This window comes from Abramis brama (assembly GCF_963993115.1).
Source record: "Abramis brama genome assembly, chromosome: 5".
Lineage (NCBI taxonomy): Eukaryota > Metazoa > Chordata > Actinopteri > Cypriniformes > Leuciscidae > Abramis > Abramis brama.
Genome location: NC_139967.1, coordinates 30,214,223 through 30,238,034, shown reverse-complemented (window position 1 = coordinate 30,238,034; position 23,812 = coordinate 30,214,223). Strand labels below are relative to the sequence as shown.

At 37.4% G+C, this 23,812-nt stretch overlaps 1 protein-coding gene across 1 annotated transcript; it reads left to right on the top strand.

The window, feature by feature from the left end:
- Positions 1–1,811: 1,811 nt before the first annotated feature.
- On the top strand, positions 1,812–23,360 carry tmem161b (transmembrane protein 161B). The gene is made up of 12 exons (XM_084114492.1): positions 1,812–2,040; positions 8,069–8,172; positions 9,713–9,799; positions 12,470–12,567; positions 12,679–12,835; positions 17,216–17,367; positions 18,181–18,241; positions 18,404–18,544; positions 19,013–19,126; positions 20,185–20,359; positions 21,011–21,107; positions 21,192–23,360. The coding sequence occupies exons 1-12, from the start codon at positions 2,038–2,040 to the stop codon at positions 21,455–21,457; spliced, it is 1,455 nt and encodes a 484-aa protein (XP_083970618.1). The 5' UTR covers positions 1,812–2,037; the 3' UTR covers positions 21,458–23,360.
- Positions 23,361–23,812: the final 452 nt, after the last annotated feature.

Sequence of the window (23,812 nt, the reverse complement as noted above, 5' to 3'; positions counted from 1 at the left end):
ATCCACCAGTGGAATGTTTGCTCTTTATCTTTTTTTACTGGACAAAAGAAAAAGAAAAAAGACCATCATGCACTGAAATGTGATTTGATCAGCAGGAAAATTATAATCATGTTTTAAAAGCAACTGTTTACAGATAATCTGGGAAGACAAAACAACAAAAAAGTGCTAAAACTTACATTAAAAAAAACCCTTTGCAATATAAAAAATTACAATATAAAACAATAAAGGCAAACATAAGACCACTCCACAAGGCATTAAATCCATTAGTATTTGACAGTTATAGACATCAGTTAGACAAACAGTCTTTAGTAAATAGAGAATGAGAAGATCTTATTTACTGTACACAATGATAATGAGGGGAGGGAGAGTGAATTCATACATGACCCACTGCTATTTACACTACTACTCAAATGTGTGGACACACCTCGTTCTTTATTATTACCATTGTCTACATTTATCAAATGTTAAACAACTTTTCCATAGTTTAGACTCTTCCAGTTCACTACAGATTGTGTGCTCAAACCGCACGAGGTGACTCCTGGGATGCTTTTCAAACAGTATTGAAGTTTATACGTATGACTGGCACTTCAATTGTCCAAATTCAATAATTTAAACATAAGTCTTTGGATCAAGTTTTGTTTTATGATCATAAGACAGAAATTAAACTTGTCATAGCTAATTATCATTGTATAGAAAACAATAAAAAAAGAAGATATTATTAAAACTCAAGATAATATAAAATATTAGAGAATGAAAACTGTGAATAGAGAAAGAGTAAAGTAATTAACCATTTCAGGCGTACAGCAAATACATAAATTACATAAAATTACATTCACACTAAGTTTTAGTAGCCTTATTTGTTAGAAGAGAGAATGCAAATCTCAACATCTTTTCGAAATCTAGAAGAACAATGTTTTAATGCTTTACATTTATAAATAAATTAAGTTACTTGGAAATGCAAAATAGTGAAGCTGCATAATATGCTCTTCATATTGTCTTTAAATAAAGACTCGGTTCCTATGCTTTTTTTCCCCTCACATATTCAGAGAATTATGGAGGACCAGGAGTGCCACTTAAAAATAAAATGAATAATCAATTTATCAAATTAATAATTCAAACATAAAATGTATATAAATAAATCACTTTTAAATGGACAAATTAATAGACATTTTTAAAGTTATTTATTTGATTTGTGTTTTAAAATGTATTTTAATAAAACCATAAAACAATAAATAAAAAATAAATAAAAAACATTTTAAATGTATGAATAAATAGACACATTTATTCTGCTTTTTAATTTTTTTTATAACATTATGCAATGCAATAATAAACAAAAAAGGAAAAAAAGAAGGGGAAATCTAAGGTGAAAAATATATAGGCCTATAATTTATAATTTATAATACATTACAAAAAATCTAGCATTAAAACAATTTAATTCAATGAATCTCTACTATCATTGCACTGCCTGATTTCGCTTATTAACACCACAAAGCTAAAGGTTTCTGGTAGTAAATTTGCACTGACATTCCTCAGTCCCGTGCAGGGTTAACAACACCGGTAGGAAAACGTCACATGTGCTCCTTTCCCTACTTCCGCTGAAGGGGTCCTGCAAGATCCTTAAGTCGCCCAAAACAGCGCCTGTTTTAAAAATGAGAATAATTCAACGTTCCCATTACCAATATACTTAACAATGTGGATATAAACACAAAAATAAATGTCAATAATCAATCCGGAACATTACTGTGGTACAGACTGTCATTATTAAAACGTTCTAGCAGTCATTAAACCGTACAGGCTGTCGGTGACAGCCCAGTGCCGAGAGTCTAAGCGTGACCTCTACTGCAGTTGAAAACACAGTGAAGCCGCGGCTCGATCAGTGGGATGTTTGTTTAGGTATTCGTTTTACCTGTCAACACAGTACTCTCAAATAACAGCACCGTAAGACAGGCTTATGTGCTCCGTGCCGCTGGATCTCCGCTCCGGGGTGCTCAGAGTGTCGACCGGCTTTGAGATCTATCACTGCACTGCAACATCAATATGGTAAGTGAGCACATCATCTGAATGCATTATTACTGTCATGTTTCCATGAATGCATGCTAGTTATAAAACGAGAGGATATTTCATTCATTTGTTCATTCTGATGGTAGATGATCCAGATCTAGAAGCATGACTGCAGACATTTCTTTATCTATATTAGGATTGAGGCCATTGCATCGTATGGGTGTAAATGTATGCGTAGTTTTTAAACAGAAATGAAGAATGATATAATTTAGCGTCATTTTAATGGTAGTTGTAAATGCTGGACACGACATGCTCATAGGGGGAGGATGTGCCTCACCTGGTGCAGGTGCTTTTGACCTCAGAGTGCCCTCCACTGGATGACGTCATGGAAGGGCACCAGAGGAGATCTCTTACCCACTGAACCAGAAAAAATGACCCAAAAGTTCAACCCAAATGAAAATTCTGTCATCAATGTACTCCGCCTCAAGAAGTTTCAAACCGGTGTAAAATGTATTTCTGTACAGGAAGGGATGTTGTGCTTCAGTCACCTTTACCTTTCATTGTGTGGAAAAGGTGATATTAAAATGAACAGAGACTGTTACAAACAGTCTGCAAAACATGTCATTTTATGTTCCACAGAAGAAATAAAGTCATACAGGTTTGGAATGACATGAGGGTGAGGAAATGATGACCGAATTTTCATGTTTAGGAGAACTTTAACTATAAACTCCTATCCTGTCACTGCTCAATTAAAGACACAAATTATAGGCCTGTCCCAAAACCCACACATGATCACTTGTCTGCTCTCATGACATATGTCCTGTATTTGGTTTGTGTTCAAGTGTGTGCAAAACTGTTGATTACATGATGGGAAACACTTAAAACATTGTGTTGTGAAATTGCAAGATAACTTTTTACAGAGCTATATTTATATTTTCAGTACTTTGTACTTTAACTGTTTAAGTAGTACCCCTATGTAACAGGTTGTGCTTCTATTGATAAAAAACAGTTATTTTATAAAATACACATACTCGTCATCTCTGCACCAATACATTGTTCTGACATTTTATTTTCGAATTAAGTTAACTTACACTGGAAAGTTTTCCTCAAAATCTTATGATTTTGGGACACACAAGTAGGCTACCTTAACACTATTAATTATGGAATACGATTAGCCTCAGACAAGAGTTAGTTTTGCGCACATATTTCCTGTCACATGGACACACTCTTTAGAGGCCAAGACTGCAAGTATGGTTATTTTACCTTCTGTAAATGCTTCATTAATATTTAACTCTCAGCAGAACTTCTGGAGGCAGTACATTATAGATTGCTTTATATGATGTATGTGGTTTTAAGGTGATGCAATTAATATATCATATCATCTAATAATAATGCTATTATATCAGTTTTAGGTTGATGTCAGTTTCTTTCCACACTGGCATTAGTCTTTGTGACTGGTTGAATTATAATATACAACATATCAGTGAGAACTTGGGTAATGGAAGGAAATTAATTGCAGTGTTTGGAAGTGTCACCACAGGGTGTTTTTGAAGAGCTAAAAAATCCATACTTAACCAGAGCTACTCTCCTCCTGACCATTATCTCGTATGGTGACTGGGCTTCTAGACCTGCTGGTTATCTTCAGTGGCCCCCTTCAGAGCTCATTTGGCCCCTGTGCTGTCCAGGTCACTGCTAGACTGGCAGATAAGTGTCCCATGCTGCTTCAATTACCTCTTCTGCCCGAACCTCTCATGGTGACTTACACTGACCGATCAAACTTCCCCAGCAAGGGAGGCATCACATTTTTTACGTCACGCTTTTAAGGAGAATGTCCAGGATGTTAGGCTGGCATCTTAAGGTGTTACGCTTTTCTGATGGTTTGAGTTGACTAATGGGAAGTTGCTTGGAAACTGACCCATCTCAACATTGATAGTCAGATGGAAGTTTTGCACCTCTACCTTCGGGAAATATCGCCAAATAATCCTTCAATATTTTAAAATCTTCATTCCTCTATGTTTCACTTGGGTCACTTGACTTTATTCTCTTTTAAACCAATAGATGGCACAAAATTCAGCTCAGTACTTGGATGCACGTGGAAATTTGGCTGATCCTTGATGCGATCGCGGACAGCAACGCAAAGTTGATTCTGTGCTAATTTTATGTAATATTTAATGGTTTTTAAAAATGTTGTAGATTTATGTAGCAAATGAGAATCGATAAAATTGTCTATATTGGTCTATAAAGGTCTTGTAAATGATTTTCAGCCAAAATAAACCAAAAATAGTACAAACTTTGCTAAAGTGATTGTTTTGAACAAGTTTTAACTTAGACATTATCAAAGACATATTATTTAGCTAAAGTATTTGTATCAATCCTTTGTGCCTTTTGCCCCATGCTGTCTCACACATGGGGTAAAAGGCCCCCCTCACCACCTCATACATTTATACCATTTTTAACCAAGCAAACCACTTTTATGATTTTCACACCAAATCTGTTGCTCCGTCAATGTTCAATAAAAACATATATATTATATTTTTCTGCTATCATACACTATGGGAGCAGTGAAAAGCACATTTTTCTCATGGTGTGCCTTTAGCCCCATTGTACCCTACACTTGATTCTAGGCTAGCCCACGTATTAATATCATTCATTGATTCATTCAACTTAATAGCACTTTTCCCGGCAGTCTCCCATTCATTCATATGGGCTATGCAATTCTATGTAATTGGTATGTAAATCAACCATGGCAATGGGATACCTGTCTGTTTCCGGTAAAGTGAGGGAAACATTGAAGGCTGGCTCGTGTTCTCTCAGAGATGTTTGTGATCAGCAGTGAAAATAAGCATGTGTCTGCTTTCATGCGTTTCAGACCAGCACATTATAGCTATTGTGCCATTGTGTGGCTCTACCTCAGTGCAGGTACTGGCATTTGTCAAGTGATGAAAAGCGGGATACATGAAATATAACATTTCAGTTGTTATGGAAAGCTTTGCATTTGTGCTGCACATCAGTGTGATGTTTTCATAGTGAAAGGTATAACGAGAAGCTCATTTTTCACATTGTTTTACTGTGAATTAAATGGCAGCAGTGCTTAAATATCACAGCTGTTGATCCTCTGACTCGAATAGTTGATGCTGGGGTTTTTAAAATGAGCACAGAGTAATATGTGGTTATTTCTGATTTAACCGGATACAGTGAGCAAATAAAAAAATAAAAAAAACTTTTAGTTGTATATTTGAAAAAATATAGTTGAAAAAAAGATGTACAATCGTTTTGTTTTTTTCACCAAAATTTCAGCCGCTGAAAATTGGCAGCTGAAAATTGTCCGAAAGAAAAAAACGTCCGAAAATATATGCCGCCTCTCAGTGCTCAAGTTTCACTCTTGCGGTGTGACGCTCCGCTCAGTATTCCGCTCGGATGCATGTGTGCTCAGTTGCTCACGGCCCATGTGAACGCTCCACTCATGTACCCCTCATGCTCATCCAAAAAGCAAATTCTTGCATGCTAAATAAACTGCTAGATTTTCAAGAACATGGGACCATTGCATTCCACAACTCTTGACAATTAGGCTCCAAAGTCGTGGAACAGAACTCAACAAGTCAACCTTTCAACCTTTCAAAATTGAATATTGCAGATAATTTCCTAGCTTCTGTCATGTGATTGAATTGCTCTACAATATGATTCATGATTCCTTCGTTTCTGAGTGACACGCCAGCCATGTTGCCATGTAAATTTCTTTTGTGTGAGTTTGAAAATGGCTAGCTAGACACATAGCAATTTGTGCGGATCAGCGATCATTTGAATGCACATCACCATCCTCAACATAGGGTCAGGACACTGTGCCTTACACGCATGGATGGTGAGATTGCCCATTGATGCCAGCGGTCCTCCCACGCTGTAGCTGGTATAGTTTGATGCTTGGGTTTTTAAGGAAATTACAGAGGCGGTGCTTGACTGGGGAAGTCAGCATCATTTGCAAAGGTTATTACCTTAGGTTATTAAATTCATTACTTTTCCCTTGCTCTGTGGACTTTTTAGTCCATTTTTTTTCCACTTAAAGGCTGGCCCACACTAAATCAGATTTTCAAAATGTGAAAGGCCACAAACATGACTTGTGTGTGGAGTGCCACGATGTGACCAAGACAGCTAACCACACACTATCAGATTCCATTCACAAACTCTGGAGTCTCTGCGAACACGGGCAAGCTCGCAAAATCTCGCAAAAATCTCTCACGTTCAAATGTGACTTTAGAGTAAACAAACATGGCAGACGGTGGACAAGAAGTTACTGAAATAGTGTTTGTGTGCTTTTTATTGGAAATTCACTAGAAAAAGATTTGGATGAAGTCGTTTGATGCTTCGTTCTTCAGTCGGCTCTCTGGATTCTCCCCACACAACAGGATATCTAATCCTAAATATTCAGTGTTGGATGTTTACGATTTGAGATTGATGCGGCCCTGATGTTCTTCCGAGCAGATTCGTTCTTCGTGACTCTTAACACACATCGCATCTAGGGATACACGATATGGTCGTTTTTAATGTTATCGCTATTGGCTGAATAAGAAAATTTGGCCGATATGTTAAAGACATGTTAATGTTGGCCGATATCCTTCAGCTGATAACACTTCAGATGCACACTGTTCGCCATGATGTTTTTTTATTGCTTGAAATATGATTGGAATCACTTCAAAAAATGAAGATGCAGTTAAAGATGCAGTGTGTAATTTTTAGCGGCATCTAGTGGTGAGGTTTGCGAATTGCAAACAGCCAGTCACTCACGGCCTATCCCTCAAATTGCAAACTCGAAGGAGAAGCTACGGTGGCCGACGTAGGATCGGAAGATGTCGTCGCCTGAGTCAGCAGAGAGTAGCAAGTCAAGCAATGAGGTTTCTTTATATTATATTTTATATTAAATTATATTTACTTAATTATTCAGTAAAACCACATGTTATTGCGATTTGTTATTTTTACTTGTTCATCATTGTGTTAGTCTTTTATTCATTGACTTTACCATAGCTTGTTTCCATGCTAGTTAGTATAAGATAAGAGCTATGGATAAGAGCATCAAAGCAGCTAGGTAAGGGGAAATAGCTAACGTTACGATGTCCGAGGCGTCGTTCAGACAGCATGTTTTTCTCCAGGGACAGGGACAACCTGAGTATTCTGCTGCATCTTTTTCTGCTGCTTCTCATTCAAGTTAGTGACGAAATGCGCTCTGTAGCGCTGTTTGTTCACTGTCGGCTACGGTAGAAACACGACGTCACAATATGTCGACCTTCATAGAAGGGGGGTGCCCGCGGTTATGTAGATATAAATGACTCATTCTAAGGTAATAAAAACATAACGGTTCATTAAGTAAGGTCTTTATACACCACTGAAAATATAGTTATGGATCTTATATTGCATTTCTGTCAATAGATCCTAATTATATTACACATTGCACCTTTAAGTGCAATGTGCAGTGCAAGTCTGTCATATAGGCTGCATAAAATTAAATTGAGAACATAATTATAATTGTGTGCTTGGGACATGGATTTAATAGTGAGACTTTTGTTTTTTTGTAATCAGGCTCTCAAATTATATAAAAATTTCGATTTAGATTTATTGTCCAATATGTCGGTTATCGGCTTTCAAATATAAAGAATTATTGGTTATCGGTGTCGGCCAAAATTTTCATATCGGTGCATCCCTAATCACATCACAGGAAAATCTGATAAGATAATCTGTTGAACCATCAAAATAATCGGGACTTTACCTAGGATTGTCAGAAGGGGAGGATTGGGCCCAAAATCGGCCTGATTATATAGTGTGTGGGTGCCTTAAGACATTCTGTCTTTATATTTTACTCAAATACATACCTGCAAGAAAATGTCAAAGTATTTTGAGTCCTTTTATGCTCATTTTGCAAGACCGCAAATTTCACCTCAAATTTTGCTAGTTTGGTTTCAAAATCCCATGTTCTTGCCAACCAAAACGGCAATTGAGGTTAGTAACTACTCTGAATGCTGTTCTCTGTTCTTACTGGTGCGATCAGAAAGTGTTCTAATATTTCACTCTTTCCCTTCAGGGTGTGATCAGTGTGCAGCTGGTGGTTACCATGGTAATGGCCAGCATGATTCAGAAGATCATACCCCACTATTCCTTTGCACGATGGCTCCTCTGCAGTGGCAGGTAATGAGGAAGTACAGCCCACTGTGCCACTCTGGCATCCCTTCTCGATGGTCAACCTAAAATGGCATCTTAATCCTTAACACAAACCGCAGATCCTGCTCCACTTCTGCGAGCATATCCCGTGTTTTATTGTTCATATTAAGGGCCCATCAAAAATGCATCATTATGGGGTTTCAGTAAGACCAAAGGGTATCATCAAAATGCGCTGCAACCCAAGAGAACCGCTAACGAAAGTATAAGCCATGCTTGTTTCCCCCCTTAATTAGAGCCATATGTGTTTAGAGTAAACAGCTCCTCCAAATGTGCTCAATAATTCATCTGTGCTTGTTTTTGGCTGTAAAAATAGTTTGGGAAAACTCTGGCTTGAGTGCAGGGCTTGAAGTGTTGCCCAGGAGACTTTCATAATTAAGTTTTCAATAGGAAGTAAACATGCAATAAAAACAAACTGAAAGCAGTACAGCCCTCTCAGGGCTCGTGACAGTCCGGGTTTCTAAACAAAGTTGAAGGGGTTGTGGTAAATGTTTGCCACCAAAGATCTGCTAATTTTATTAGCATCAAACAACCTTTTTCATTTGAAAAATGGCGTACACAAAAATTTAAATTCATGTGATCATCTTTGTGTCTACCGTGAGACATAAAAGCCGAAATTCAGAATTCGCTCTTTTCCATGCAGTTCCAGTGAATGCAGACTGAAGCTTTCAACTTTCAAAAAAGGTCACAAAGGCACCATAAAATAATTATGAAAGTGGTCCATGCAATGAAAGTCAATCGGTTGAATCGCATGTTGTTTTAGACCCCATTGACTTTCATTGTATGGACACAGATATTCTTCAAAATATATTTTCATCTGTTCTGTCATAATGGTTTGAAACTAAATGATGACAGATACATATTTTTGGGTGATTTTTAAACAAAACTTTCTTTTATTAGTAAGCTTCTTTAAAACAGCAGTTCTGACCAACATTTTCTTTCCTCTACCGTTCACAAGTCTGGGGTCAGTAAGACTTTTAAGAATAAATGAATGCAGCAATGATGCATTAAATTGATCAAAAGTGACTATAAAGACTATCACAATGTTATTTTTTTATTTCTTATAAATGCTGTTCTTTTGAACTTTCTATTAATCAAATAGTCCTGAAAATGTATCATCATGGTTTCAAAATCCACAAAAATATGTTACATAAACATAAGAAATGTTTCTAAGACTCGGTATATTAGAATGATTTCTAGAGGATCATGTGACGCTGAAAACTGGAGAAATGACTGCTGAAAATTCAGCTGTGCCTTCACAGGATGGAATACATTACATTTTAAAATATACTAAAACAGTAAACTGTTAATTGTAATAATATTTTACAATATGAATGTTTTTACTGTATTTTTGGTCAAATAAATGCAGCCTTGCATTAAGAGACTTCTTTCAGAAACATAAAATCTTACCGACCCCAAATGCTAGTGTATTGAATGGTAGCATATATGTTTTTCTAGAGCTCTGTGTATTTCAGAGATGGTGGTGATATACTTCTCTTTGTCTTGTTAGTCTGCGTTGGTACCAGCACCCCACAGAAGATGAGCTGAGGACTTTGGCTGGAAAGCAGCAGAAAGGAGGAAAGAGCAAAAAGGACAGGTACAACACCGCATTTCTCTAGATTTGTGCACATTTGACTTTTGTTTGACTGCTTGTGAAGATCAAGCAGCCTTGTTGCTTATGTTCTGCTGTGGATGAAAGCTTTGGACTATGCGTACAGTGCTAATTCCCTGAAAAGGTAGACTAGCCCGTGTCTAGCAGCTTAGTTTTGACAGTCAGCTCTATTATACCTACCTCCTGTTCTCAGACAAAAGCCCATTTTTGCTCTGCAGGGAGCTCTTGGGCCATTTTGTTAGGCAGGTATGCCGCAATCCAACGCAGAGAGACTACCATACCCACAGTGCTTTTGTGCTGAACACCATTGTGCACACTGACCTATGTAAACAACAGGGACCCGAAGGAGAAGTCCAAGAATCTCAGGTTCAGCTGGCTTGGAGCCACGGGGCAGAAAGCTTGCATACTAGACTCGTTCACGCTAAGGCCTGTGCCCCTTTCCAATATCCCACCGCTCCCAGCAGAGCCCGACATTCATTTCTCTATTCTTTGTCATGCAGACGGCATTGGAGATGGGTGGAAATATGTTTGATTTGAGCGTTGTGTGGATTTAGCTCTTTTTCAAGAGCGAGGAGGGCTCCTCTAATCCCCAGTAAAATGTGCAAACTCTAGTGTTTGGTTTCCAATAGAGACGGAGCCCTCAGTTAGTCTGCGGAAAACCTGCTGTCCTTTGAACTAAGTTGCCGATCCCACACGTTGATGCCCGCTTTGCAGTTCTTTCTATTCTTTTGCTTGCTCGCCATAAAATTGTATATTAAATTTAGCTTCATTTATAATAATTAGGTGCCTTGAAAAGTTAAATTGGTCAAAAGGGACAGTAAAGATATATATACTAATGTTGCTGAAGATTTTATTTCAAATAACTGTTTTTCTTTTGAACTTTCCATTCATGAATGAATCTTGAAAACAAATGTATCATAGTCGCCACAAAAATATTAAGCAGCACAAATGTTTTCAACACTGATTATAATAAGAAATGCTTCTTGAGCAAGAAATCAGGATATTACAATGATTTTTGAAGGGTCATGTGACACAAAATTCAGCTTTATCACAGGAATAAATGACATTTTAAAATGTATTAAAATAGAAAACTTAATGTATATATATATTTCACTACAGTAATTTTGATCATATAAATGCAACCTTGGTGAGCACAAGAGACTTTCAAAAACATAAAAAAATCTTCCCGACTCTAAACTTTTGAACAGTAGTGTATAGGTAACAATTTTTCTAGTCATAATTATGTGCAATCATAATTGTTTGGCCAAAAACTGTTTTTTTTTTTTTTTCTTAAAATGTTATTACTATTATTGTTATTGTTTCAAATATAAATATTTCTTTTATAAAAAATTAAGGAAAAAAATACATTTCAGCTTTTGGCCAAACTATTATGAAAGCTCATAATTATGACTACAAAAAATGTCATCAATTCGTATCACAGCACTTCACAAATGAGTTATGATGATGAATTGTACTGCAGTGTATACAATGATAATAAAGTGTTTGTTCTTAATGGTCCAAAGGACACTATTTCAATGTTCTCCAAAAACCTATTCGGGCAGGACTAGTTTTCTAAACTGTTATTTCATTAACTGATTCTGACGGGACTAACATCTCGGTTTATTACAAAGGTGGAAGTGTGTTTTGTAGATGTAGGCGTTACAGAAGGTCATGTGCTGCGGTTGCGTGTATCATGTATGCTGTACATGTCTGTGAATAATTTATATTGCCATTTTAATAGGGCAAAACCCTATTTAAATTAACTTCAAATGGGTTTATAGAAGTAGCTGTTTATAATAAACCCACATACATGAACAGAGAAATCTAAACAAAAGTATCTTGCCTGACACTGATATTAAGATGATTAAAATCATCTCTATTGAAATTAAATGAAAGCATGCGGAACATTGGTGTGCAAACGGTAGCTCACGTATGTCAAAAAACACATGGAGGAGAAGCATTTCTAATAAAATATGGGCAATCACAGACTCTCTCATTTCATTAGTTTAATCAACTTAAACTCTGACATTCAATAAAAGTTAGCTGAGTATTACAAAATAAATGAAACACAAATGTCTTTTGAAAGTGGGAGCTTCTGAACTTCTCACCCTGATGATGACATCCCACTTCACGTAGCAACCAGAAGATATGAGTCATGTGACGCATTGCATTGTGTAATGAGGTTAAATGCCAGAGAAGCCCCATCATCTTACAACTGAAGCCACTTATAAGAGTGCTGAAACATCATAAATGAATGGATAAAGTAGCCCAGATGCTCTTGAATAAATTCGGTCTTATCTGGGCAGCAGAGGATGATAACGGCGACTACTTGGAAGAACATACTGTTATCATTTAAAAAAATAAATAATAATAATTCATGAAGTATGCTCATTATTATTATTTATGTATGGCCAAGATTTTGAGTAATGCGCTTTGAAAAATAAATAATAAACTGTTATGTTTTATATTCAGTTTTATTCAAAAGCATAAATAAAAAGCAACTTTATTACAATTTATTCAGTAATACTGGCAAGTGAATGGTTTTGGTTTTTGGCCTGAAATGTCCTTGTGAGATGTGTGTGTGTGTGTGTGTGTGCTTAGCCTACTTTCAGTGCATAACTATTATATGTGCTATGTTCACGTTTTACTTCTCAGGAAGTACAATGGGCACTTGGAGAACAAGCCGATGACTATTCCCAAAGACATCGACCTTCAGCTGGAGACTAAGTGCATTGCAGAAGTGGACACACTTGGTAACTCACCTGTTGTCATTGTATGCCCAATGAATCCTGCAGCTTAAAGGATCTTCTTAGAAAGTCTGGTTTCTAAAGCTTCACTTTTTGTCTGGCTATCTTTTTGTCTAGCTCTGCATTATTTTCCTGAATTCCAGTGGTTGGTGGATTTTACGGTGGCCGCCACAGTGGTGTATCTCATCACTGAACTGTACTTCTGTGTGGCGGAGCCCAGTGGAGAGATGAACATCAGTGTGGTGTGGAGCCTGCTGGTCTTGGCCTTTGTCATGTATCCCTTTTTGAGCTAGAACTACTGAAGGAGTTTTTCCTCTTCCCGTTTCATCTTTTGCATTGGTTTCCCTCTTTCATATTTTATTGCTATTAATTCTTGCAAATATTTCATTAATAGCATAGTTGACAAATAACATTGTCTTCTTTCCTATATCAGGATTTAATTTTAAAATTGATGTACAATACAAAAAATTGTTTTTTTTTAATTTTTTAGTGATGTAAAATAGGACCAGCATTAACACTGGTTCCTATGGAAGCTTGTTTCCGCCACAGAATAAAACATTTTAAAAGATAATTGCGACTTTTTATCTCACAATTGGGAGTTTACATCTCGCAATTCTGACTTTATTTCTCAGAATTGCGAGATATAAAGTCAGAATTGCGTGAAATAAAGTCGCAACTGCGTCTTATAAAGTCAGAATTCTGACTTTTTTTTCTCGCAATTGCGACTTTATATCATGCAATTCTGACTTTATAATACGCAATTGGGAGATATAAAGTCAGAATTGCATGATATAAAGTCGCAATTGCGTGTTATAAAGTCAGAATTGTGAGATATAAAGTCAGAATTGCGTGAAATAAAGTCGCAATTGCGTCTTATAAAGTCAGAATTGCGAGATATAAAGTCAGAATTGCGTGATATAAAGTCGCAATTGCGTCCTATAAAGTCAGAATTCTGACTTTTTTTTCTCGCAATTGCGACTTTATATCACGCAATTCTGACTTTATAACACATAATTGCGAGTTTATATCTCGCAATTCTGACATCTTTTCTCAGAATTGTGAGATATAAACTCACAATTGTGAGATATAAAGTCAAATTCTAAGGGGAAAAAAAGACAGACTTTTTTTTTTTTTTTTTTTTACCTCAGAATAGTTTATATCTCACAATTCTGACTCTATAACACGCAATTGCGACTTTATATCATGCAATTCTGACTTTATATCTCCCAATTGCATATTATAAAGTCAGAATTGCATGATATAAAGTCGCAATTGCGAGAAAAAAAAGTCAGAATTCTGACTTTATAAGACGCAATTGCGACTTTATTTCACGCAATTCTGACTTTATATCTCGCAATTCTGAGAAATAAAGTCAGAATTGCGAGATGTAAACTAGCAATTGTGAGATAAAAAGTCGCAATTATCTTTTTAAAATGTTTTATTCTGTGGCAGAAACAAGCTTCCATAGGTTCCCTCGACAAAAACCTAATATTTTTTTCCCGTTGGCTTTTAAGGGTGTGTGACACTTGGCATGTTTGTTTCGATTAAAACTCTTTGTTAGTGCGGTTCATTTGAATAAGTGTGAACGCTACCATCCGAATTCCGAACCCTGGTGTGCACCAAACAACGGGTCTCGGTCCGCTTCCGTAAAATATAAAAGCAATACAGACCAAAGACATGTAAACAAACCAAAAAGGGGACATGATGTCACAAGATGTGACCCTAAGAAGGACAGAATTATCAAGCAAACCAGTTTTTTCTCGTCATAATCGCCCATCACAGTTCGGTAAGGAGAACCGCGTCTCTTTGCAGTAGATCTTCGTTTGTGTGTGTGACGGAGGGATTCCTGCTGCTGTTTTGACTCCTTTACACATTTTATAAGCTCTTCACGAGTTCTCAGCTGGTCAAAATACCATCATATGCACATATAACCATAGCATTCAGAACACAGCGTTGTTTTGGATGTTCGGTAAGTTCTGTCTAGAAATATCCGTCATAAAATAACATATCCCTGTGCCTTTAGATTCGGTGTTAAAAATGCCAATGTTAACGCCAAGTGGAGCAGAACTAAATGGGTTTGTTCTTTTTGTCCGGGCCAAACGAACCAAGTGTGAACACAAACCCTTGAATTATCGCAAGAAATAAGCTCTGTGATCAACAAAAGTTTATGATATTTGCACGTTTTGTCCATCAAGATCATTCAAAAATGAACATAGCTTTTATAAATTTTGAAGCCTAAATACAATCGCCAGAAATAAAAAGCTAACCTTAGGCCATAAACAAACTAAACCATGGTCACTCGCTCAACTTTGACATCACCACCACCAATCTTCGACAACTCTTTCAGTCATTATTAAAAAATACAAATAAAAAAATAATAATATATACATTTAAACACATTTAAGGAAATGTGACTGGTATTGCCTGTGTAAATATCAACGCAACAATACTACATATTTGTTTTAATAGTTACCAGGGTATTGCTATACGTTTGCTTGGATGTGCCATGTTTCTATAGCATAGTTTTAAAGAGAGATTTAAAAAGATTTGAGGTTAATCATCATTCTGTACACTTCAGTTTGGGGTTTAAAATCCACAATCGCAAACATAAGTAGTAATGGAGATGCTTAACAAACACCACTAGTAATAATAGAATCATTTGAAAATATTGTCGTTTCTCAAAACATGATTTGACTTACATGGGGAGCCTTTTGTTATTTGAACAGAACTTTTAAAGTACTTTATGCAATAATATGTCCATAGTCCTTAAACGTTAAAACATCCTTTGTAAAAGACAACCCTTGTGGAGAAGCTCAATTTTCACAGTCTAGCCGTGATGAAAGCTGCACCTGTTGCCTCTTACCTGCTACTTTCCCCTTCTAGTGCCGCACCAAATCACACACATTAACCTCGGCACAGTCCACAAAGATCAATCTCCCTCCGCTCGGCACTGCCCTTTACCTAGCTCAGCCTGCCACAGAAGATTGGAGGCCCAATTTGCACGGCCCACCGGACTGATTTGCCTGGGAAAAAGAGAGGAACGAAGGAAGGTGCCTGGTAGGGTGATGAAGATGATGATGATGACGATGATGAGAGGTCTATATGTGTGCAAATGGCTGAATGTGGACAGGAGGGAGCCATTTTTTCCTGATCTCAGTGGAGAGTGTGTGGTGGGGGAAAATGGCCTTGTCAAAGAGATGGTCACTAAAACATTTCCTCAGATGGCCGCCCGCTTGCCTTGCAGATTTGCACGACGTAGCCACAAGTTGAATGATTGACCCTAGACCAGTATAATCAAAACGGGCACATATAGGCAAGCGGTCGTAACAAAGAGGCACAGATGGACATTTTCTGTCTGCTGTTGACGCTTTTCAAATTTGTCGTTTCTCACCGTAAGGATATTAGCTTTGACACTGTTTGATGTGGCATGTTTTAAATGCATTTCTCTGCTGCTGTGACACTAAATGTAAGACTCGGACCATGACTTTTTCACCGATTTTTACCGATGCTAGTCGGCAGATTTTGGGCAGTCAGGGTTGGCAATTGGCAGATATCACAGAAAATTGTGTAGTGTAGACAGTAAACAGACTTTTTTTTTTCGCTTCAGGATTTGATCCCATTCAGTTGGAGGATATTAAATATGTTTGATATTTTTAAGTTGATTTTGAAACATACATTATTATCATTTTTCAAATGTTTCTGTGTGAGTTTGGTTTTCGGCTTGAAAATGAAAAGTCTGTTAGTGTATGATCCTCAGTTATTTAGTCTACGATGAGGTTTTCTCTGGAACCATTTTACAAAGTCTTCAAGTGTATATTGCCTAGTGTTTTAAAATCTAATCCGATTTTAACCCTCTGGTGCTGTTCGTTAATTTTTGACCAAACATTTTTACATTTACGGAATAGTACAAAACTTGGTAAAGGTTTTGGCACTTGTTGTGTGAACACACACACACAAAAATCATGGACATGATTCGAAAAGGTTAAATGGTCCTGAAAAAAACGAAACTAACTTGTATTGTTCATGGTCAAAAATTAGCGCATTTGAAATGAATGGGAGACGAATTTCATCTATTGGAAGCGTTTGGTTCTGCGCACAAACAAATTCTTACTGAAAGCTCATTTTTTGAGATATCCACTTCAAATTTGGAACACAGCTTGTATCGATTTATGGCTTTTTCTTCAATTATGGCTTTTTCTCACAGTTTAAGAGCAAAACAAAGTATTATAATACAAAAAACAAAACATTTATTACATATACAAATTAAAAAATATATATTTTTGTGCAATTTTCATAAAAATAAATGTCATTTTTATAACTTTTTTCAGCGAGTTATATGTAGAATCCATCAGAGTAATGGCACTGAAAGGAAAAGTCTGCTAAATCCAACAGCATAATCTATCAACCGCATATGTAAGTTTGTAAAATGAAGAAAAATGTGTTTCGTTAGCCTATACTCTTACAATGGACGTCTATGGGGAAAGTATACAACAATTATTGTAACCCAAAATTATTAAATATAACCTAGAATATTTCTTTAATTAGGCAAAAAATTCATTCATGCCTTTTTCTGATGTTTTTTGGAGAGCAATTTTAGGTATAGTGTACAAAAGTGCCCTTTGTGACCATGTTCCTTAGCTTTAGTTTTTCTCAGGAAGATCCTTTTCTCCCTCACGGCTCACTACTTCAGACTAGAGGAGGGCGGTGAGCGTTCCCTCTGCATCACCTTTGCCTTTTTCTTCTTCGTGAAAGCAATGGCTATCCTTATTGTCACAGAGAACTACCTGGAATTTGGCCTCGAGACAGGTATAGTAGTGTCAAGTTGGGTGTTTTGTGTATCGGTTTCTTTTTTTAGAGTATGTAGTAACACAGAATGTGAGACCATTTTGTTCTGAAATTAACACATGATAGTGGAAATGTTTAAAACCGGCAATGGAACTGTACGTTACATTATTTCTAAAAAAATAAAAAAATCTCTTCATATTTCCATTTCATAACTCACATCATCATACACTAACCAGTCCTGGAATGAAAGAAACTTTCACAAAAACGTGGGGAGCTATTGGTTTCTCTTTTTCTTTCTTTTTTTTGTGATGTCACTTAACACCAGAGTACCAAAGTAAAAAGTGGTTTAACGGTGCATGACAGTCACCATGCTTTTATTTTGTAGACCATTTTAATCTCTTTGATTTGAATCACTCGCATCACTTCTGTCATTCTGGCATTATGATTTAAACTATGCAATAGGTTACACTAAGTTGAGTGTTTTTGTGCTGGTACCTTGGCTGATTTAGGTCTGTCATGGTTTTCATATTCTCCATATTCTGTGTTGTGGTTAGTTCACAGCAGAAACTGAATTGAACTTTTCCACTATGAGGCTACTTTTTTTTTTTACCCACATAATGGCAATTTTTTATATACCCTAGTTAGATGTATGCATCATTCCATTTGTCAAATTCTCACATTTAATGTTAGCTCATACATTGATACAAAATTAATGAGGATATTATCATAGGCGATGCATATTGCACACCCCTACTATGACTTTTTTTTACATTATATTTAAGAATGTCTGTCCATATACACTGTTTCTATCCTCATTTTTCTCCTTTCTCATAGGCTTTGCTAATTTTTCCGAAAGTGCCGTGCAGTTTCTGGAGAACCAAGGCCTTGAGTCCCAGTGAGTATTATGGCCAGTGTCCCCCCCACCCTCTTTGTCAGTACAGAGGGAGTGTGTGTATACAGTATACCATGTCTCTGTGGGTTAGGATTAAACCGTGTATGTGATGGTTTGGGCTTCCCTGCGGTGAACAGGCCTTGCTCTCTTCCTCTGTCTCTACAGGGGCCCTATATCCAAGCTGACCTTTAAGCTGATCCTGGCACTGTTCTGCGCTCTCATTGGAGCCTTTCTCACCTTCCCTGGCCTGCGATTGGCCCAGATGCATCTTGATGCCCTCACGCTAAACGACTGCAAAATCACACAGTAAATGTTTCAGAATAATATACAATTTATTACATCTCATCATCCTTATATATATATATATATGATTTGTCAACCTGAATTTGTATTGAAATATTGAAGCCACTGGCAATATTTCCATGTTAATTCACGTGGAGCATCAGTGTCTGACTATATCCTCGGCAAGTTAGCAGACCAGAATTACTGCAGATGGACCTGTTCTCCATTTTCAGCCAGCGTTGGGCTTTAGGGTAACTGTTTTACAAAAGAAGAGTTAGGCATTACACATCTCACATAGCTAATCCTCTTTTGCTCTCATGACACTATGAGGCTTACAGTTAGACCTCTTTAAGGCCTGGATTACTTCCATGCTTCTTGTGCTGGTGAAATGCTACATTTAAAGCAGTGGTTCTTCCTGATAGTTGATGTTTACTGCTCCATTGATACTCTTGTGTGTTGCCATGTTTAATGGTTTATGTGTCCATCCTTCAGGATTTTGCTGCATATCAACTTCTTGGCCCCCTTAATTATGGTACTGCTATGGGTGAAGCCCATAACAAAGGATTGCATAATAAATCCCACATTTGGGAAAGATGGTGTGCCTTTGTGAGTACCTAATTTTACAATGTGTTTTGTGTTGTTTTTTGTCAACATGACATTTTGCATTACTAGTTTGTTGAATTGTTCTTGATTAATTAAAAACTTGATTTTGAGTTCATCAAGACCCTTTGTTTACTCAAGGAAATTCACTTTAATGTCAACATGAAATCTATATTGTCCCTGATTAATTTCTTAATACAAATTCCTGGTTTTATTGTGCATGATTCATCAGTACAGATTATTCAGAAGAAAATTCAAGTATTGTTTTTTTTTTAACAATTTGTTCTGCTTCTGAAATGACTTTGTTCGATGCCATGAAGGGTGGAAATTATGTTGACAAATAGCCCACACACTCTTATGACATTTAGTAACTATTTTACATCTTGCTGAATTCGTATAATCTCATTTGTACGTTTTTACCTGTTTGCGCCCCACTGATGGTTAGGTTGAGGGGTGGACCATCATGCTTTTTTCTAAAAAAAAACGTACGTTTTCATGCAAATCAAATCGTACGAATTCATACAAAATCTCAAACTCGTAAAATAGTTAAGCTTTCTCATGAGATCAAATAGGCATATAGGTGATATATATTAGGCTGCTATATGCAGTCTTTCAAAACCTTTCCAATAGTTAACAACAGCAATTTAATGCCAGGTAATTGTAGAGTAATAAAGGATACAAAAGATTTGGGATGGGGTAAAAAGCATTACTATTGTGATAAGTCGATCTCTTGGGGGTGAAGTTGTCCTTCAGCCTCCAATGGTATTTCAGAAAGGGAATTATCCTTGGGCAATCCACTCAAACTCACATTCAGGCTTTATTCTCATGTGGAATGCCCACTTTTCACAATCCAATCAATCAAGTCCTTTCCTATATTTGTTTTACTCATAAATCATCACATTGTGGCAGTAAAATGGGTTGTGAATGCCATTTCTTGCTGACCTAAAGAGATGTTATTTCAGTGAGACCTTAGTTAATTCTTCTCTGCTCAAGTCACATCCTAAGGTTTGGGCAAGTATTACTCATCCTGATTCGGTGTGTCACTCCTCTTCATCTGCTTTCAGAATGTCTGAGAAGACATACGACACGTTGCGTCTGTGGGTGATCCTGCTTCTGTGTGTGCTGAGACTAGCCATGATGCGGTATCATCTCCAGGCCTACCTCAACCTGGCCCAGAAGGGCGTCTTGCAGATGAAGAAGGAAGCAGGGCGCATTAGTACCGTGGACCTTCAAAAGATGGTGCTTATCACTTTTTGTTCTTGTTATGTCGTCTTCTTACTGACATTAAAAATCGCTGAGATAATAAGCAAGTCATGTAGTAATGCTAATAATATGCAATTAAGTTATTGTGATGGAAAGCCATCCTTTTATTTTGCCCGATATCCCATCTATCCCAAGTATCCCATCTTCACTAGGTTGTTCTTGTGATGTTTGATCTGATACTGGTTAATAAATGCACTCAGAGACCCTCTTGTGGCGTCCACTCTAGGGGCCTACATTACAGTGTCGACATTCCTCAAAGGTGGAAATATGTCGGTATGAAAAAGGACTGCGTGGCATTGTTGCCCTCAAAGCTCCAAAATGAGGAGGCTATTTGAGTTTAGTGGAGCGCAAGGATCAAAACCCACAGCACTCCACAGCTGGAGCTGAGGAAAAGAGCCCGTTTGATGTTCCAAGCCATAAGTGAGATTCGCAAATGGCTGTAGAGTCGCAGGGGTGTCTGGTCTTACATCTGCTCCGAAATCATATGCTCGCAGCCTCCCTCTGTACTTAAGCTCCCAGTGAGTCTTCAGCGAGTCTGTTTGATGAGCTCCTCTCCAAGCCAAGCTGCTTGTTTTGAATGAAATTTGCCTAAATGTTTTAACTGCAAATTTGTTTTTCCTCACACAGGTCGCCCGAGTCTTTTACTACTTGTGTGTAATAGCACTCCAGTACGTTGCACCTCTGGTGATGCTGTTACACACTACTTTGCTGCTAAAGACATTAGGTGAGGCATTAGGTTATTCTCAACACATTCTCATTTGCCTCGGTGGGGTTTCTTGAATTTTTCATAATCTCGTTTCACCCCCAGGTGGATACTCGTGGGCGATTTACCCTGAAGAGAGTTTGCCGTGTCTGTCAAATGAGGACTCGAGCCCCGCTGAGGTGGGGCAAGGCGAGATGCAGGCCTCTCAAACTGTGGCCCAGCTATCGGTCGCTCTCGGGGGATTGAGGACTGTTTTCTCCCCCTTGCTTTTTCGAGGGCTCCTGTCTTTCTTCACATGGTGGACCGCCGCCTGCCTGTTCTCCACCTCTCTCTTCGGCCTCTTCTACCACCAGTATCTGATGGCTGCATAGCATCAAGAAGGGCTTGTTCGACTGAACTGTGCGGCACGACGAGGCCCTGGAACATTCCCCTTTACTGCAACCATATCAGCCGGGTGCTTCCCCCATGGACACATTGTTTTAGCCTAACGAATTCAAAAAATGACAATAGTAATAATGCAGTCACTGTTATATTCATCGAATGGAGGATGGCATCTGAAGGAGACCTCAAAATAATGCTGATTTTGAAGGGGCTGCAGCTTTCTGCCGTCTTTGAGCCACCAGCAGGTTGAAAGCAAGGGATCACTCATAGTCTTTGACATTTTATTATTTAGTTAAAAATTATGATAATGAATTTCATAAGAACAGAGGTTTTTAATAGTGTTTTTTTTTTATATTTTACTTCTCCAAAGTAGAAACTGGGTTCTGCTGTAGGGGAGGTTTTCATTGCTGATACATGAAGAGGAAACAGTGATTTAGTCGAGCTTGGAGAGTATAGTGAGGGGATTTATCAAGAAGAAAAGTGTGTATTTATTTCAGATGGACTGAAGCCAGCCTTCTCATGAGGAGAGTTTTGTTTGACTGTAGGAGACTGAGAGATAATTTAAGTGTGCATGTGCGTGTGAGAGTGGCGGTTTGTGTGTTAACATCAGTGCCTGCAGGCTCCCAGTGACCCCTGCTGCTGGTGGCCCCTGCTAAATCTAAAAAGGGCATTTTGATCATGTATAAAAGCAAAAAAAAAAAAAAAAAGTCTAAACCAGTGGCCTCCGCTCTTCTGATACCCTTCCCCGTCATTTAACCGGTCAGATGTTTCACTTTGAATTTCGGGTCCAGTGACATCAAGCACATCCTTTAAGCGTGCTCCATGTTTCTGTATGGAGCCTATTGATTTTCTGTTATGCATCAAATAACAGGATAACAGGATTTCTTTCATGTGAAGGTGCCAAGTACGCTTGTATTCCCCCATGAGTGTGTACAGTTCTTCCTGCTGGAAATCGGAAAGCACACATGCAGAGGCAGAACATGTGGCTTGATCACAAAGAAACATGGGGTTTAATGATGTCCACTTTAATATTGTGACATTTTGGCACTACAGTTATGAAACCGCACAGAGACATATCTGAAGTATTTTTTAAATAAATTTTTAGTTTTTTGTTTGTTAGTCTTTTTTTTAGTGTTAACCTACTGTAAAGTCTTACTCTCATCCTCCATTTATGAGTTTTTGGAGGGTACGCAGACAATGAATGTATTGATCCTGCCTGATTTTTGATTGTAGTTATGATGAATTTTAGTTTAACAAATCTACCCTCGGGCCCCTAATAAACAGTCAAATATGACATAATCTTGGCTTTTAACTAATATCAGTTAAATTAAAAAATATAAATGTTGTATGTTGTGGGCTTCCAGTGGCATTTATATTGCAAAGGTGCGTCCGTTATCATCAACAGCACACTTAATATAACTTGGCAGTAAAATCCTGAACTCAAATTTTGAGAGCTGTTTTTTTTGTTGTTGTTTTTTCCTGTTGTTGATTATCAAGCTGTGAAGATTGATGGATGCAATGGGGGGTTTATTTTAACTGTAAACATTCACAACCTTTGATAATCATAAGCGGGGCCATTTTAGTCTTACCTCACCTATAGGGTTTTCTCCCCCTTTCCCCCACCATTAAATATCAAAACAAGTGACCAAAATGTATTAAAAATGTTACTAAAAATTACCCCCCTTTTTAAGATGTTTTCATTAAGCATGTCTTTAAACATTTCTAACCCTAATGCCAAATAACAGTATATGAGGTTTAGAACTGATCCATATTAAATTGAGAGGACAATTCATCCCCCACCCCCCTGGCTCTGTTGGTCTTTAATACATTTTAAGTACTTATCTTTATTTATTACTTTTCACTTTGTTTAATAAATGATTGTCATGAAGAAAACATGATTTACCTTCTTTTTTTCCCCTCGATTTTTTGAATTAGCATTAGGCTATTCTTGTTCTGATTTTCACACAATCATTTTCCTCCGTATTTTGTTGAGGTATCATAGTTACACAGTTTCCCTAAAACATGTTACAATAAAACATGAAAAAAACATGAAAAAAATCTAATTTCCAGAAATCTCAAATACACAATTTAGTCTTGTTAATCGTCTAATGTCGGAGTTATCGTGAATAAAATGAATGGCGCTCCTTCAAGTGACGCTGGAGCAATGTCGCCCTGAGTGCTATTGTCGATACTGGCCTCCTCTTTTAGTTGCCGCTCTTGGATCAATGAGACAAATTCCAAAACAAACAGCCGAAGAGGCTCTTTTCTTTTCATAAGAAGACTCCATTCACACAAACCATTTATGAGGCCCACCAAACAGTGCTTTTGAGGGTCGTCGTTCCCAG